The sequence below is a fragment of the Daphnia pulicaria genome, chromosome 1 (assembly GCF_021234035.1).
Source record: "Daphnia pulicaria isolate SC F1-1A chromosome 1, SC_F0-13Bv2, whole genome shotgun sequence".
Lineage (NCBI taxonomy): Eukaryota > Metazoa > Arthropoda > Branchiopoda > Diplostraca > Daphniidae > Daphnia > Daphnia pulicaria.
In genome coordinates this window covers 7,746,450-7,761,551 of record NC_060913.1, presented here as the reverse complement: position 1 = coordinate 7,761,551, position 15,102 = coordinate 7,746,450, and the positions used below count along the sequence as shown (strand labels likewise).

Here is a 15,102-nt window from a genome sequence, read left to right as displayed (position 1 = left end):
AGCAATGGAGTTTTTAGTTTATTATTTGTACAATTATGAAAATAGAAAACCAATCCACTTTGGTTTTCCCTGAAAGAATTAGCTAACATGAAGTAGCGGGAAATGACGTCATCGTCGGTAAATGGCCGGAAATCGAGAGTATGGTAGCGGCTAGCGGGAACAGAATAATTCATTATAGCTTCTAGTTATGAGGGTGTATTCTTATTCTTAAATAGTCTGTATTCGGATGTAAGTCTATCCATGGTCTATCTAATATAAATCTTTCAAAAAAACAATAGGTAGTATAGTGATCATAACATATAGCATTTCTGATTCTTCGAACGTTGATTTAAAAAAATTAGCTTATATTGCAGATTATTATAATCATTATAATAATCAGCCATTAATTTATAATGAGAAGTTTTCTAATTTATTAAATTTTTTGGTCATGTAATCCGTTTTGGGGATTAGTGTTTTTGCGGATGTTTTTTTTTCGATCACTTTAAAACTTTAATGTGCTTCATTCTGCATATGTCGATAGTCCCGTTTGCCAGAGCCCAGTTGTTTTATATAGTGAGAAACGCATTGTTGCGTCTATCCTCAGCTGTTATTGCGCAACTGTGTGACACATTTTATTCTAGAGCTAGGGGACAGCAAGCAAGACAAAAGAAAATTCGGTTCAAGTTGAAGTAAACAAGACATTATTGTATCGCGGCGGAGGTTGTACAGTATAGATTTTTCCGGGTGGGGTCGTTGAACAGTTGAGGAATGCCACAAGATGACCGTAGGGGTTTTTTTCATTTTTTATTTCACGCCTAAGGGCTATTTCCTAGTCTGTCCCGGCTAGGAGCTTCCAACTTTCACTAACGAGTGGCGCCACTTCTCAGACAGCAAGTCTCGCTTAGGTAGAAACATTATGGCGGAACATGTTATGTACTTGAGAGCCTAGCTTCGATGGCTGTGTTTAGAAAAACTTATAATTTCGCACTAAAGACCTTGTCTGACTTGTTTAATTGAAGGGTGGAAAACACGGTGAAAAGAGCATGGCAAAATTTGATAGCCCAACACCAAAATGCAACCAAACATATTTGGATAATTACTATCGATAAAGACAGACTTCCCATCGATTCGTGTTGAGTGCCGTGCTAAGTGTTTATTGAAAGTGTTTTTCTCATCTTAACGACTATTTTTCTTTGAAATTTATTCTCATAAGGGGTCCAGTCCGATATTGGATTCGGACAGTGACTTCGATAGGTGAAATGCTTCTGTCAAACTCATTTCTTGGTTATGACCAAGGAAGGACTGTGTAAATCCGATTGAGTTGCTTTTTACATACATCCACCCATGGTGGAAATTGACAGAATAAAAATGACTTCTAATAGCAGTGAGTTTGATAGAATATCATAATATTTTTAGTGCATTTAACATATTTTATATTCCTTAGGTGCAGCAGTGAAACAAGAGAAGCGAGATGATCAGGAAGAGATTGATCTACTTGCAGCAAAGATGGTTGAGGCCAATCGAGTCAAGATGGCAAACTTGTCATCAGCTGCAACAGCTGTTGGACAAGTTGGAACAAGCAGCAACCCATTACAAGGTGGAGTACCAGCAGCATCTCGGATGATGCCAGGAACTCTACTAGGTTACTTTTCCAGAAATTCCGCTGGTGTTGGTGCCAAAGAAGTTATTGACGCCATGAACAAGGAAAAGCTGAACAATGCTGCTGCTGTTTCAATAGATTTAGAGAGTGCCAAAGGAAGATTCGGCTGGACAAACTCATCAGTGCACATTCCCTATATTTACCGAAGGGACGATAAAAAATTATGTTCCGTGCGTGTTTTGGAGCAGTGTATTGCAAAAATGTTTACCAATGTGTTGCGACCAGAACTGTCCGGCTGCGTATCCATCCAGAGCTATTACGTGAGTGAAATCGAAGCAAGATTACTGAACGAAATCAACGTGAAGCACTGTGACTGTCAATATGGTAGAGAACTGTTTACCGTGCGTGACCTGATCATCAATTTGGATGATGCATTAGAACTCATCCAGTTCTTGCAGACTTGTAGAGACAAATTGGTGCGAAAGTCATGTGACCCTCAAGACCGATGCGGATTTTTCCGTATTGGTGGAGAATCCGTTGTACCATACACAGTGATCAGTGGCATCAAGTACGTTCCTCTCTTCTACTTTGAAGGAGAAACGGGCAATTTGGACAGACGAGCCATTCAAATTACTGGGTGGGATTTGGCCTATCTAAAGGTAATACTTTTCTTAAAATCTATCGATTTCAATGGGTTAATTTTGTTCTCTCCATTTCGAAATTAGTTGTGTTGTAAAGTTCAAGGAATCCGGAACGAACTCTTCTCGAACGATTCTTACTCAGCTGTGAGCGTTGAAGATATCAAGCAGCAATTTCCTGCTCAAACAGACTTGCAGCTTTATTGGCCCAGCCGTTCTTCGCTCGATGTACCAAGCAACGGAGCTTCGGGATCCAGCAACGTTGGCATCAGCATGTGGATAAACAAACCTAGTGGTAGCCCCCCACCCTTACCTGTCAATAGTAATACGGCAGCCGTGACGATGCAAACAAGTTCAGTCATACAAAAGAATCCTGCAGCGTCAGCGGGCTCTGCTGCCACAAGACTGCCTTCAACATCGTCGGCCTCTGCTTTACTTCATCAAGCGTCGAGTGTTGTCCCTCCATCCCGGTCGGCTGTTCCAATTCCTCCCACCTGTACCAATTCCGCCTTGTACAATGGTTGGAGTTCCATGAACTCCTACGCCTCTGTTCATCAGGTAGACCGCCTTTGACTTCTTTGATTCTGATTTCATTCATTCATTGAACGAATGTTTATTAATTACAGCAACAACAGAATGCTTCGAATAGCACTCCAACTTCTTCAGCAGCAGCAGCTTCTGCCCATCTGGCCACGGTGTTGCAGTCGCAATCCGCGGCGGCAGCGAGAGCACACGCTGTAACGGCTATGCTAATGCCAAATATGCCGGTTCACCATTCTAGTATGGGAGCATTTAACATGATGCAATATGCCCAGGCTGTTGCAGGCATGATGCAGCAGCAACAATCGCAACAGCAAGCTCAGTCGCACCGGAATCAACCTGCACCTCCGCCTCCTCCGCCGCCACCATCCCAGGCCCATTCTTCAGGGGGATCTTCTTTAGATAGCCTACTGCGAGCTAACGGCCTTCACACTGACCACCACAGGTTTGTTATTGAGTTAATCAGCTTTCCCTTGTTGTGAGATTATGATAACTCGATTTTGTTCCATCAAGGCTTCCCCATGGATCGTCATCGACAACGGTGATGAACCGCTCTGCCTATTCTAGCAGCCAATCACCACTGACCGGAGTGGTACCAGGCAGCAGCCCCCACTCCAGAAGTAGCACAGGTAAATTTGCTTTCATGATTATTAAAAAGTAGTGCGTCCAAAGTCCTTTCTAGTCCGTATGGGAAAAAAACGTGACTTTATCTTGTTTTTCCAGTGATGACGTCAATGAATTTTTAGGGTTCGAAGCCCGCTCTCTTGATTTTGACTTAATATAATTCGATATTTTTGCAGGAGCTTCACCTCGGCCCGGTTTACCTGTTCCAAGTTCGAACTTGGTTCACTCATCGTTAACTTCATCTTCCTCCTCTTCGTCGACACCGAAACCACCACCTCCTCCGCTCATCCCTGTCAACGGAAGCCATCCTCTTTTTTCGTCTATGCCAAATAATAGTAGCATGGCTTCTCAAGGTTCCAGTCGACTTCATCAATCGTCATCCGAAACAAACCAACATGGAATGTCGCGCTCCTACCACCAGCCTCAGGCGCAGTACGACGTTGCGCAACGACACCACTCTCAGTTGCAACACCAGCCGCTTCTTCAACAGCAACAACAATCTCCACAACCTCCTCCGTTTAAGCTACAGCTGTACCAGATAGAAAATCAAACAGTGCCGTGTGTCAATAGTCGGCAATACGTCTACAACAATTTGATGATTGCCCTACCAGACATGGCCGCTTATTTATTTCCTCATCTGGGACACCAAACGTGTAAGCAAGTACTACAGGACGGTCTAGGAGTTACGCTTTATGAGGCCAATCCGTAAGTTTGAATAATCAGTGCATTTAACGTCTGAATGAAAGTTTTAATTGTTCTCAATATTTTTGAATATCAGTCAGCAGTTGCAGGTTTTGAAGTCAGCGGGAAAGGTCAGCAGCGTGAGTAGTCTTGGCGGTGAGAAAATATCGTTGGTCAATGTGCGGGATGTCGTCCAGTACATGCCCCAGATCCGTTACATGATGTCCAGGTTGGACGGAGGAGCCGAGCTAAGCCACGCCCATTCTTCGAAACGGCAACGAGTCAGCTGATTGGCACCAACTCTTGAATACGAGTAAAGCCGGTGTTAATAAAAACCAAGTCGGACGAACAGGTCAATCAAGAAACAGAACAAGACAAGCCTGCTAGCCGACTAAACCCCTTAAAAAAGAAAAAAAAAAGAAAACAGACAACTCCCCTTCCTGGAAAAGGAAGAGCCTTCTTTTCTCTCGTCTTACTGGTTCTGCATGTTTGTTTCTTCGCGCGCCAATCTGTTTTTTGCCCTACCTTCCCTTCCCTCAATTGAAAACAAACACTTTATTATTCTTGAATGTGGTTTCAGCTGCTGTTGTTTTCCATGAGTGATTGGAGAGAGACAAAGAGAGAAAGAGACCTTTGGATTTTGTTGTTGTGCTATCACACGTTGCACTTTGCGACAAAAGGGCCGCGGAAAAAAAAGGATTTGCGTTCCCCGATGGAAGAAACGAGGTCCCCGTAACCATTTGTACACACACACTACGCAATCCCTTGTCGTGCATACCATTCTGGAGAAATGGGAGAATTAATTTTCCTTTTCTTTGGCTAGAGGTAAAAAAGAAATATCGTTGTACAGTTTTGTGTGACTTTCAGTGCAAAGTGCGGGCCATTTTGTTTGTAAAAGTTATCTTTGCCTGAAAGCACACAACTTTCCGCTGCCTATACCCGCGTTTTTCCCCTTCCACATGTTTTCCCCTCTGCACTTGGGCACTCTCCTCAATCTCGACTTTTCTTCTCTCTTTGTTATCTCTCGCCTTCACCCAATATCTTCTCTCCCCTTTTTTTTTAAATGTAACGTGAAAGATGAAAAGTTCGGCTGTTTAAATTGTTGTACTGATGAATAATGCCATCGATTTCCTTATCTTTTATGTTTTTAAGTTGCGAAAAACATTGTCCCATTTCCATATCGCCTCTGCTGAAAAGAGAACATACACGCGCACATGCGCGTGACTATTCTGACAAGTATTTAAGAAAAAGGGAAAAAAATCTTTAAAAGAAACAAAAAAAAAACAGATTTATAGACCGAATCTAATTGAATATAATTAAAAAGGAAAAAAAAACAGATTTGTGTGTGTGTGTGGTTTTATACATCGACACATTTAATCTCTTTTGTTTTTTATGTAATTCAGTCCGTTAGATGGCTCATGAGGTTTCATCTCGGAACTTGTCGGCTCAAGTCCAATTATTAACGAAAAATTGAAAAAATGTTTCATGCGCTCCGTGATGAATTACTTCATAGTTTCAAAGCCGTCTCTCCGCTGTGTAAAGAGAGTGGCCAAGATATCCGGTATATTTATATCTCGAATGCGCATATAATCAACCTGACTGAGTGGGGGTAATATGATGGAGCGCGAAGGTCTGACAGTTGTGGGTCCCGCAAAGTGGGTCACATTTCATTCCAGCCAACGGACGTTTCGAATTTTATGAAAGATAGCTGATACATGGCGCGATATCTGGTTGACTTTGAGCAATATAAAATTTCCGCGTGACGAAAACCAATTGAAAAGTATCAGCTAGTTCATTTCCCGAGTTGTAGGGTTCAGCTTTCCCTTCAAAGTGACTTTGACCGATAAACAGAAAGAAGGTAACGCTCAAGTTCACATGGCTAATGAATGAATCTTATGCACATATACTTGCGTCAGATGTTCCAGATCTTTCGATTGTGTTGCGTGTGAAAGAGGCCTTGAACAAAAGGGGCTTAATGGTTTTCTACAGTTGTTTTTTTTCATATCCCGTTTGGGGGTAATTCACCAGCGGAACGCCTTAATGACGACATAGACCTTTCATTCTCCACCTGGCCGACGTCGTAGTCAACTAATTGGGTATGCGATGACGTGCTGTTTGACCTTCATTACAAGGCGGGAAAGAGTAAAAACTCACGAGGGTGTAAACCAATGGCAATTGTAGATTGGAAAGTTGTTGTTCCATGAACTCTAAACGAAATACTGATACGCTACAACAGTGGAAAAGGAGGGACGAGAATTGCCTTGGTGCGGAATTGGACACCGCATGGCTCCAACTCCCACTAGTGTAGGTTGGCTCAGTCGTCAGCCAATATTTGAGAGCAGTGTTCTTGGTCTTCCGCTCAAGGGAAGGAATTCGTTGTCACGAACGCGACGTAAGGAACTCAAGATCATAAACGTGAGCGCCTGCGCGAGGGAGTAGTTGCTGCTTGTCAAAAATAGGTCAAGCTCATACAACCACTTTTCGTCTGCTGCTGTCGTGAAAGTCGGAAAAACAACAACAAATCCGAGAACGAAAAAGGAATCAAACATTCGATTCGAAGGTCTTTTAGCAGCAGCTTATTATATTGGTAATCCAGAAGTAGTGTGTTTTGCAGTGGAAAGGTGGAGAAGGTTGACCTTGACTAGACTAGTGAGTGAGGGCCACTCGATTCACGAACGTGTATACGCTCACGCGTATAGCTTGGTAACGCTTGTGGAAATATAAAACCGTCGAGACTTTATATAAAAATGTCTTGATCCACTGGAGTCAAACTCGGTCGTGTTTTTATCGAAGCGCCATGTCTTCAAGGAAGTTTTCCCTCCATTTCTGTTTGAGTTTGTTGTTGTGCTTCCTCGGTGTTGATTCTTCTAGTTTGCATTGCCCAGCAGATATTTGCCAGTGTTATGAAAACCATTTAGAAGAAACAGTTTGGAATTGCACAAGACTAACATCAGCCAGCCAACTTTGGAATGGTGGACATTTGCCGCTTCATGGTGACCTTCAAAAATCTGAACTTGTGCAACATCTCCTCATTGCAGATTCAAAAATAGATTTTCCTGATGATTTAACTCCTTATTTCCCCAATCTCAAGACATTGGAGCTATCCAATAACTTGATCATTTGTTCAAAACATTTGATTTGGCTACTTAAATTGAATGACAAGCTTCAAGACCCAGAAAACATACAATGTACCTCACCCCAAACTTTTAATGGAACTCAAATCTTGAAGGCCTTGCAGTTAATTCATGATGTGGATGCCAGGTGTCCTGAGCGCTGTGTGTGTGAATTAGCTCATGTTCACAAAGATGATCAATATGTCACAGTCAGGGTTAGCTGTAACAACCTTGGATTAACAGAAATACCCAAGACTCTTCCAGAAAATGTGACCATTCATATGGATCTGAGCAACAATAGAGTGAGTATAAATGTTGAAACACTTTGAATTAATTAGATAAACATTTGATTTTTAATCTTACTATAGATTGAAGATGTAAGTGAGCTAACTAAAAATCCCAGCTACAGCAGAGTGACTGTTTTATATCTAGCCAATAACCGAATCCAATCAATTTCAAGCTTGGAGGATTCTGATTGGATCAAACAGTTTAGTCTGTTAAGTCTTCAAGGAAACCTTCTAAAAGAAGTAAGTTCAATAGAGTTACCTAAAAAATTTAAGGTATTCTTATCTGTTGAGTTCAGAGGAATGTTGGGGGATTCTATAATGGAATAAAAATTTACTGGCTTTTTAAAATATTTTATTTTGCAGATCCCTACAGATGCACTGAATAATGTATTTCATCATCAAGACATCAACGGCGTTCGCATGCTTCTTAGTAACAATCCCTGGAAATGTGACTGCATTACCATTACCCAGTTTCAGGTAATTTGATTTGATTTTTCAATTTTAGTAATTGCTATACGAATCACGTATTCTTTTTTAGTCGTTTATTGCCAAGCACAAACAGCTGGTCAAAGATGTTAGCAATGTCACGTGCGGCCCAGCAGAAGGGGAAAGCGCTGGCAAAAAGGTAATTGCCGTAGAGCTGACCAGCGTTTGCAGCACTGTGGGAAACAACGCTATAAATCTTATGGATGTGTTAAATGTAATCTTGGCTCTTTTAACTCTGGCTACCATCGGCAAACTCCTTTATGACTATTACGCTTATCGCAAGACGGGGCAACTACCGTGGATCGCTAGCAAACTGCCATAAGTTTGATTAGTTTTTTTTTTTTTAACAAATATGTCAAAAAGCTCTGGTCTATCCAAAATATTAATTTTTTACACGTGCATGCATAGAGTATAACCATTTCGCGCTTGCAGCTCAATTGTTTCATAAAATTTTGTTCTACTTCATGGTACAAATTAAGTTTTTATTCTTTTGCAAAATTTTGTGACGTATTTACTTGTTATTTGTTGCTCCAGCGCCTTTTTACCGGTTATTCATTCGTCAGTGTCGTGTGTGTCTATTTGTTGCCTCACATCTTTCTTGTCAATCAAAATTTTTGTTTAACATGAAATAATACAATTTAGTCAGCTGGCGACTGGTATTTTAAAATCAGTGTTTGAAGTTTGATTTTCTTGTTTGATGTCGTAAAAGTTTCAGGTCTGATATTTTTAAAAATTTGTAAACAAAAGTTGTCGAATTTTGCGCTAGATGGATTTGTTTGGGAGTTATTCCGTCGTCTGCTGCTCAACACGTTGTTATTTCTGAAAAGTTCATTCCTTCGTTGCAATTTAAGATTAAAGATTTGAAGCTATCGAAACAAAATGGAAGAAACGACACCAAATAATATTTCAAAAGATAAAATAGCTGAAACAGCCTTGGTCTCACGAGCAAATCCCGACCGAAAAGTGTATGGTGCGACGGCAGGAAAAATCAGGGTTATGAACCAGATTCCAGATGACATACTGAACGATAAAAAATTAGCAGCAGCAATAGAACTTCTTCCAAGTAATTATTCCTTTGAAATTCATAAAACGGTACGAGAAGTCATAATTAGTGTCATCACTTGGCAAGCATTTCTGTTAATGTCAGCCTTTTTGTTCAGGTGTGGAGAATCCGCCAAGTTGGGGCTAAAAGAGTAGCTTTGCAAATGCCAGAAGGGTTGCTCATGTTTGCTTTGACAATCTCAGACATTATAGAAGAGTTTTGTCAAGCTGAAACTGTGATAATGGGGGATGTTACCTATGGAGCCTGTTGTGTTGACGATCGAACAGCCATAGCTCTAGGAGCTGACTTAATGATTCACTATGGACATTCATGTTTAATTCCAGTGGATCAGACTAGTGGAATCAAAATGCTTTACATTTTTGTTGATATAAAATTTGATTCACAACATTTTATTGAAACAATTAAGCTTAACTTTGACAAAGAAACCAGATTGTCATTTGTGAGTACCATTCAGTTTGTGGCCTCACTACAGAGCTTGGTGATGCTGCTTAAGACTGAAGGATATATTGCCAGTACACCCAAATCTTCACCATTGTCGCCAGGTGAAATTCTGGGCTGTACGTCTCCTTCAATAGACACAGACGTCATCATTTATCTTGGAGACGGAAGATTTCATCTTGAATCGGCAATGATAGCGAATCCAGATTGCAGAGCATACAAGTACGATCCGTACAACAAAGAATTCACCCAAGAGTTTTATGAACATGACCAGATGAAGACCAACAGAAAAGCAGCCATAAACACAGCTACAAAAGCCTCTAGATTTGGTTTAATTTTAGGGACACTGGGCCGACAAGTAGGAATATTCAGCTTTATATTTTCTTAGATGTTTGAGTAATTATATCTGTGTACAGGGAAGTCCAAAAGTGCTGAACGAAATCAAAGAGAAAGTGCTGAAATCGAACAAGGAATTCGTTACCATACTGATGTCGGAAATATTTCCGTCCAAACTAGCGCTTATGCCCAGCGTCGATGCATGGGTTCAAATTGCATGTCCAAGACTTTCGATTGATTGGGGTCTTGCTTTTGCCAAGCCACTTTTGACGCCTTACGAAATCAATGTGGCGCTGAAAGAGGTGGAATGGAAGGAAACGTACCCCATGGATTTCTATGCCTATGAAAGTTTAGGAGCATGGACACCCAATTACAAACCAAAATGTGAAAAGAAAAAAACTGTCGACAGAAAATGAATTGCAATTGATTTTTCTTTAAATAAAATTTGAAAGTTATGCAAAAACAATTTATCATCCTGCGGCACTGCACTCTACATTTAGACAAGTTACTCACTTATTCTAGCGCTGACGTTGACAAATCCTTATTTTATGTCCTACTGCATGTGTTATAAGTAAAAAACATATTTGCCTTTCCCATGCAATCGTAAGAAAAAAAATAGAAAACAAACAACTAAAAGGTTATCTCGCGCGTCGTTTTGATCAAAACGTTTAACTTTTACGTCTCAACTTGTTGGTTGAAAGCAAATAATTGCACAACAAAATTCGACCAGTTTATCCTTATCAAATAATAAACTCATCGACATTTTCCTTTCTCACTGTAAAAACCCCCCACAACATATTTGCTTTTAAATTTCGTTATCATTTTCGATGTATAAATGACTAACCGAACGATGAGGTGGCATAAGTTGGCCAAATAAATTGAAATAGATCGCAGCAGTTCAGTCGAATCTAATTCAAACGTCCAGCTAAAAACTAATAGAAATTATTATTGAAGAAAATGATAAATTTTACCCGAATTTGTTTGTTGATGGTTTTGATGTTATGGACGACTCGATCGACCGTTGCTGCGTTTTCCATTGAAGAAGAAATTCTTCAATTAAAGGTAAATTATTTTAGTTTTTATTCTTTTCCGATCTATTATTCTTTAGTTCGTTTGATTAATACAATTTTGTTTGCAGTTAAAAGTGGCCCAACTGGAGGCAAAAGATGCGAAAATGGAGGGAAAAGTGACCGTACTGGAATCGCAAATTAAAGAAAAAGTTTCTGAATTGGAGTTCAAAAACGTTGAAATGGAGGAAAAAGTGACGCAACTTGAGACGAGAAATGGACAACTTGAAACTAAAGTTAAGGATCAAGAAAAAATTTTTACCCTGTTAAAAGCGGCTGAACTTCCAATTTCAGTCACTGGATTAAAATCAATTTTTAACAATCTTGAAAATGCAATTGAATCAACTGGAAGGAGTGGAATCCCGAGGACATGCCGTGAACTTCTTGCGGATAATCCGTCACTTCCGTCCGGAATGCACTGGATTGACCCGGACGGCCTAGGTGTCGGTGATAACCCAATTTATGTTTACTGCAATATGGCATCAGGTAATTAATCAAATCTCTTCTTTTAAAAAAACTATTTAATTATTTATTTTTCATAAAAAGGATCGACTTCAATTTTACACGACAGCGAAACTCCCATTGACGTGGGTCACTGCGCCGATCCTGGATGTTATTCCAGGGCAATCAACTACAACGCGTCCATGAAACAGATGGAATCGTTAATCGCGTTATCATCTGAATGTCATCAGTCCTTTAAAGTAAATTTTCTTTTAATAATATTGAAATTAATTTCCCTAATTTCCTTAATTATTGCAGTACTATTGTTACTGCGCCTCGTTCGAATACGACAACACCCAATACGCCTGGTGGAACGACAGGGACGGCAATGCGCAATACTTTTGGGCAGGAAATAAAACGGACGAAATTCACACCTGCCAGTGTGGAATTGATAAAAACTGTGTTGATTCTTCGGTGAAATGCAATTGCGACCTGGCATCACAAGATGAATTAGTCGATGAAGGTAAATTTAAATATAATTTTCCTGTCACTATAAAATTTTGTTTTAAGGAGATTAGGTTTTTTCGCTTAAATTTGCTTATTAAAATTCAGGTCTCATAACGGACAAAAATGTTTTGCCCGTCATTCGCCTTAATTTTGGTCGAACACAATTTGGAGCTGGTATCCACACGCTGGGACAATTGGAGTGCAGTGGATCAATCGCCGTCAATGGATTGCCCACGTCATGCGAAGATCTCTGGCGGATCGGCCACAGTCTAAACGGATTATATTTCGTCATGGAAGACGAATTAGTAAAAAATGTTTACTGCAATTTCACCAAATTTTTTATTGAATCAGGTACATATCGTAAATGCTGATGATCAAATCGTATATATTAGCGATAGATGCAATCGATTACTTTCCCTTAGGTTTCGAGAGTTTCATCGGATACTCAGAAGTCAAAAACAAACCCACATATTTCGGTATGCCAACATCCTGTGACAATTTGAAGGGAGCGGGACACATCTCAAGTGGATTTTATTCCATCAAAGGATCAGCAATGATGGAATCCGTTTTCTGCGATTTTACTAAACTCCCCAGTGATGAGGGTAAATACTTTTATCATTTCATTGTGGAAAAAAATTATTTCTATCGTTGTAAAAAGGATTTGAAAAATGGATTGGATACGCCGACGTGAAATCGGCGCCAGTCTATTTTTATGTGCAGCGAAGTTCTGAATTCGCCATATTAAATACTCCAATTCCTTTCACTGTGGCGCGAGTGAACGAGGGGAACGCGATGAACTTAGCAACAGGAAAATTCACGGCGCCACGAAATGGAATTTATTTCTTCGCGTTCACGGCGGAAGTGAATTTTCCAGCAGATTCTTCATCTTATGTCGATTTATACATTGGAATTTATTTGAACGGGGTTAAAGTCGGGTCGGGTGAGAACGAAGATGCAAACACCGTCAGCAATCAAAACGAACAGGTGACTCTACAGTCAACGTTAAACTTAAAAATTGGCGATCAAGTTTGGGTTCAGATTTGGAGGATGTCGTCAGGGGCGGGATTGGTTGACGACAGTAACTACTACACTCACTTCACTGGTTTCATGTTGCAAGAAGAAATTGTGGCATCCCTTTGAGAATTCGAGTGGAGATTACCCGAAGTGATGAGCATGAAATGAATTTTGTAATTGGAAAATTAAAGAGATAACGAGAGAAACTTAATTCATTAAGATGTGCGAATAAATTTGCGTATAAATACAAAGATAAATAAAATAATATACTTTAAATGTAAAGTCTTTATTGAAAAAAATTAAGCCATGGTAACGCAAGATTGGTTAAGGATGGTTAGTGTGAAAAAGGCAAACTTTTAACCAGTAAGATTGTTTAGTTTGCGTAGAAATTTTACTTGACATATAAATTACTATCTTATTTGTTTGTTTTGTTTTTTCCGATTATTTGCTGTAACTTAAATTTTCATTCTATAGTAGGTCCTCTTCTGCACTTACCTCTCGCACTTATTTTCTTGGGAAATGAGACCTAGGAACGCTAGGATCACCCGACTGTACAGTCCTTCTAGTACCTTGCTAACGCAGGTAGATAGGTAGATATAAATTTTGTTTTGTTTTTCCCGGTTTTTCCCTCTTTTTATCCTTTTTATTTTGGCCACTAGATGCCAATAGGTGCAACTTTTAGTTAAAATAGGTGCAACTTTTTTAGTTAAAAAAAAATCTCAATATATCCCGCATCTCTCTTTCCTATATTCAAATCGAGAATATTACGTTTATATATAACATTGATCGACGAATTCATAATGTGAGTTGAACCCAGGATATTGAAATTTGAAACATTGATTTATTTCATATGTTCATGTTCATTTACTACATAATTTCTGTCCCAGGCTTTATAAAGTTCTTTCAGGGCCTCTTCGACTCGTTCGATGTGCTTGACGATTTCTAGCAAAAATCTGGTTAATTTAAAATCCGATAAACTTTCTGCGCGCGCGCGCTTTTCTCCCACTAGAACTGGTCAGTTTTGAATTAAAAACTAAAAACAGTTTGACATGTAGGCTTGCCTGATTCACGTGAGTAATATGGGTTCTTCACTACAATTAAGCTCCCATGGAAATTACTATCGAAACACGGGATTGTATCTATTAGAAGTAAACACACATACGTGGTAGATGCTCCTTCGAGTGAAACAAAAAAAATTGTATCGAAATAAGAGCTAGTGTTTCCAACCGCAATTGATCAATGTCACGTGCAGGAAAACCCCTAAAGTCTGAAACTACAGAAAAAACCACAGCAGCAAAAAAGTTCTTCTACGGAAAAAAAGGTAAATTTTACCTTCTTCTCTTTCTGTATTTTTCTTGTGATTCATCGTCTTCCATGCATGTATAACTTCCTGGTAGTTCGTTACGAAATTCGTTGCCATCATCTTGTGGCTTAATCTCTCATTTACATTTGAATTAGTAGGACACCGTTGCGTTGGCCAACGAAATTCGATTAGCATTTCAAACCGGTCGCAATCGTGTGAACATTCGTCATCAGGATTCTCTAGCATGTGGACATAGCGGCTACTATACTATTCATTTTTGAAAGAGTAAGTGAATTTGGAATGCAAACTATTTTCATCTTGCAAGATGAATTGTACATCCTTTCAACAAAAACAACCAGTTATCCTTGGCGCTCTCTGTATTCTAGTTGTAGAGCCCTAGAGCAGTGTGAAAAGGACATCAGCTTCACCTTATATGGATAGAACTATACAAGTCAACGACCGCATTTGCCTCATTGTTTTAGCATTGATATAAAATGCGTAAACACTTGTAGGGCGTATAATTATTAATTTCATTCTTTTATGCGTATCGACAAGAGCATTGGTCAGGAAACCAAAATTACTATTTAGTTCCCCCCAAGGAGAACCCCTCCAACCTATGGAGATACGCACTTTCATTTTGAATCTCGTTCGGAATCAACTCGATAAATAGTTTGCTTTTTATTCCCCTGTGGAAATGCATATTTTAACCCTAAGTTGTTTTTATACTTCGATAAAAAATAAATCGAAAATTGGTATTACAAGTCGTTTTTATGTTAATCACGAAATGATATAACGAAGTCACGACAATAAAGTTCACGGTTATACTGATTGGAAATATATGAATATGCATTGATTAAAAATAAAGAAAAAAACTGCGGGTCACGATAGTCCTATACGTGCTGGTTCGTTTTTTTTTTAATAACTGAACAACAAAAAACGCGTGTGCTTTTTATTAGTTTTATTGAAATTTGATCTGTCGACACCA

The 15,102-nt window shown here is 39.5% G+C and overlaps 4 protein-coding genes across 6 annotated transcripts; all 4 read left to right on the top strand.

Annotated features, from left to right (window-relative positions):
* The first annotated feature begins 453 nt into the window (after nt 1–453).
* On the top strand, nt 454–5,295 carry LOC124313523. Its single transcript, XM_046778492.1, has 7 exons — nt 454–1,363; nt 1,424–2,238; nt 2,305–2,775; nt 2,844–3,202; nt 3,271–3,386; nt 3,558–4,086; nt 4,160–5,295. The coding sequence occupies exons 1-7, from the start codon at nt 1,324–1,326 to the stop codon at nt 4,350–4,352; spliced, it is 2,523 nt and encodes an 840-aa protein (XP_046634448.1). The 5' UTR covers nt 454–1,323; the 3' UTR covers nt 4,353–5,295.
* A 1,143-nt stretch (nt 5,296–6,438) lies between these two features.
* Nucleotides 6,439–8,618, top strand: LOC124313753 (protein singed wings 2-like). Its single transcript, XM_046778567.1, has 4 exons — nt 6,439–7,477; nt 7,544–7,702; nt 7,826–7,939; nt 8,001–8,618. The coding sequence occupies exons 1-4, from the start codon at nt 6,860–6,862 to the stop codon at nt 8,268–8,270; spliced, it is 1,161 nt and encodes a 386-aa protein (XP_046634523.1). The 5' UTR covers nt 6,439–6,859; the 3' UTR covers nt 8,271–8,618.
* Nucleotides 8,619–8,722: 104 nt separating this feature from the next.
* LOC124313725 (2-(3-amino-3-carboxypropyl)histidine synthase subunit 1-like) lies at nt 8,723–13,377 on the top strand. 2 transcript variants are annotated; one of them, XM_046778547.1, is made up of 4 exons: nt 8,723–9,040; nt 9,109–9,807; nt 9,866–10,204; nt 13,289–13,377. In XM_046778547.1, exons 1-3 carry the CDS (start codon nt 8,828–8,830, stop codon nt 10,199–10,201), a joined length of 1,248 nt encoding a protein of 415 aa, XP_046634503.1. In that variant the 5' UTR covers nt 8,723–8,827; the 3' UTR covers nt 10,202–10,204; nt 13,289–13,377. The 2 variants fall into 2 exon arrangements, with proteins under 2 accessions (XP_046634503.1, XP_046634496.1); XM_046778540.1 differs by lacking the exon at nt 13,289–13,377 and having other exon boundaries at nt 9,866–10,240.
* Nucleotides 10,386–13,242, top strand: LOC124313546. Of its 2 annotated transcripts, XM_046778509.1 has the most exons (8): nt 10,386–10,847; nt 10,924–11,338; nt 11,399–11,553; nt 11,612–11,816; nt 11,906–12,151; nt 12,223–12,276; nt 12,346–12,402; nt 12,459–13,242. In XM_046778509.1, the coding sequence occupies exons 1-8, from the start codon at nt 10,743–10,745 to the stop codon at nt 12,938–12,940; spliced, it is 1,719 nt and encodes a 572-aa protein (XP_046634465.1). In that variant the 5' UTR covers nt 10,386–10,742; the 3' UTR covers nt 12,941–13,242. The 2 variants fall into 2 exon arrangements, with proteins under 2 accessions (XP_046634465.1, XP_046634464.1); XM_046778508.1 differs by having other exon boundaries at nt 12,223–12,402.
* Nucleotides 13,378–15,102: the final 1,725 nt, after the last annotated feature.

Coding starts and splice junctions, on each gene's coding strand:
- LOC124313523 (XM_046778492.1), top strand. CDS start 1,324: ATGGTGGAAATTGACAGAATAAAAATGACTTCTAATAGCA. Junction 1,364..1,423: donor AAAAATGACTTCTAATAGCA/GTGAGTTTGATA, acceptor TATATTCCTTAG/GTGCAGCAGTGAAACAAGAG. Junction 2,239..2,304: donor GGGATTTGGCCTATCTAAAG/GTAATACTTTTC, acceptor TTTCGAAATTAG/TTGTGTTGTAAAGTTCAAGG.
- LOC124313753 (XM_046778567.1), top strand. CDS start 6,860: ATGTCTTCAAGGAAGTTTTCCCTCCATTTCTGTTTGAGTTTGTTGTTG. Junction 7,478..7,543: donor TGGATCTGAGCAACAATAGA/GTGAGTATAAAT, acceptor ATCTTACTATAG/ATTGAAGATGTAAGTGAGCT. Junction 7,940..8,000: donor TTACCATTACCCAGTTTCAG/GTAATTTGATTT, acceptor ATTCTTTTTTAG/TCGTTTATTGCCAAGCACAA.
- LOC124313725 (XM_046778547.1), top strand. CDS start 8,828: ATGGAAGAAACGACACCAAATAATATTTCAAAAGATAAAATAGCTGAA. Junction 9,041..9,108: donor CCTTTGAAATTCATAAAACG/GTACGAGAAGTC, acceptor CTTTTTGTTCAG/GTGTGGAGAATCCGCCAAGT. Junction 9,808..9,865: donor TAGGGACACTGGGCCGACAA/GTAGGAATATTC, acceptor ATCTGTGTACAG/GGAAGTCCAAAAGTGCTGAA.
- LOC124313546 (XM_046778508.1), top strand. CDS start 10,743: ATGATAAATTTTACCCGAATTTGTTTGTTGATGGTTTTGATGTTATGG. Junction 11,554..11,611: donor AATGTCATCAGTCCTTTAAA/GTAAATTTTCTT, acceptor TAATTATTGCAG/TACTATTGTTACTGCGCCTC. Junction 12,152..12,222: donor CAAATTTTTTATTGAATCAG/GTACATATCGTA, acceptor ACTTTCCCTTAG/GTTTCGAGAGTTTCATCGGA.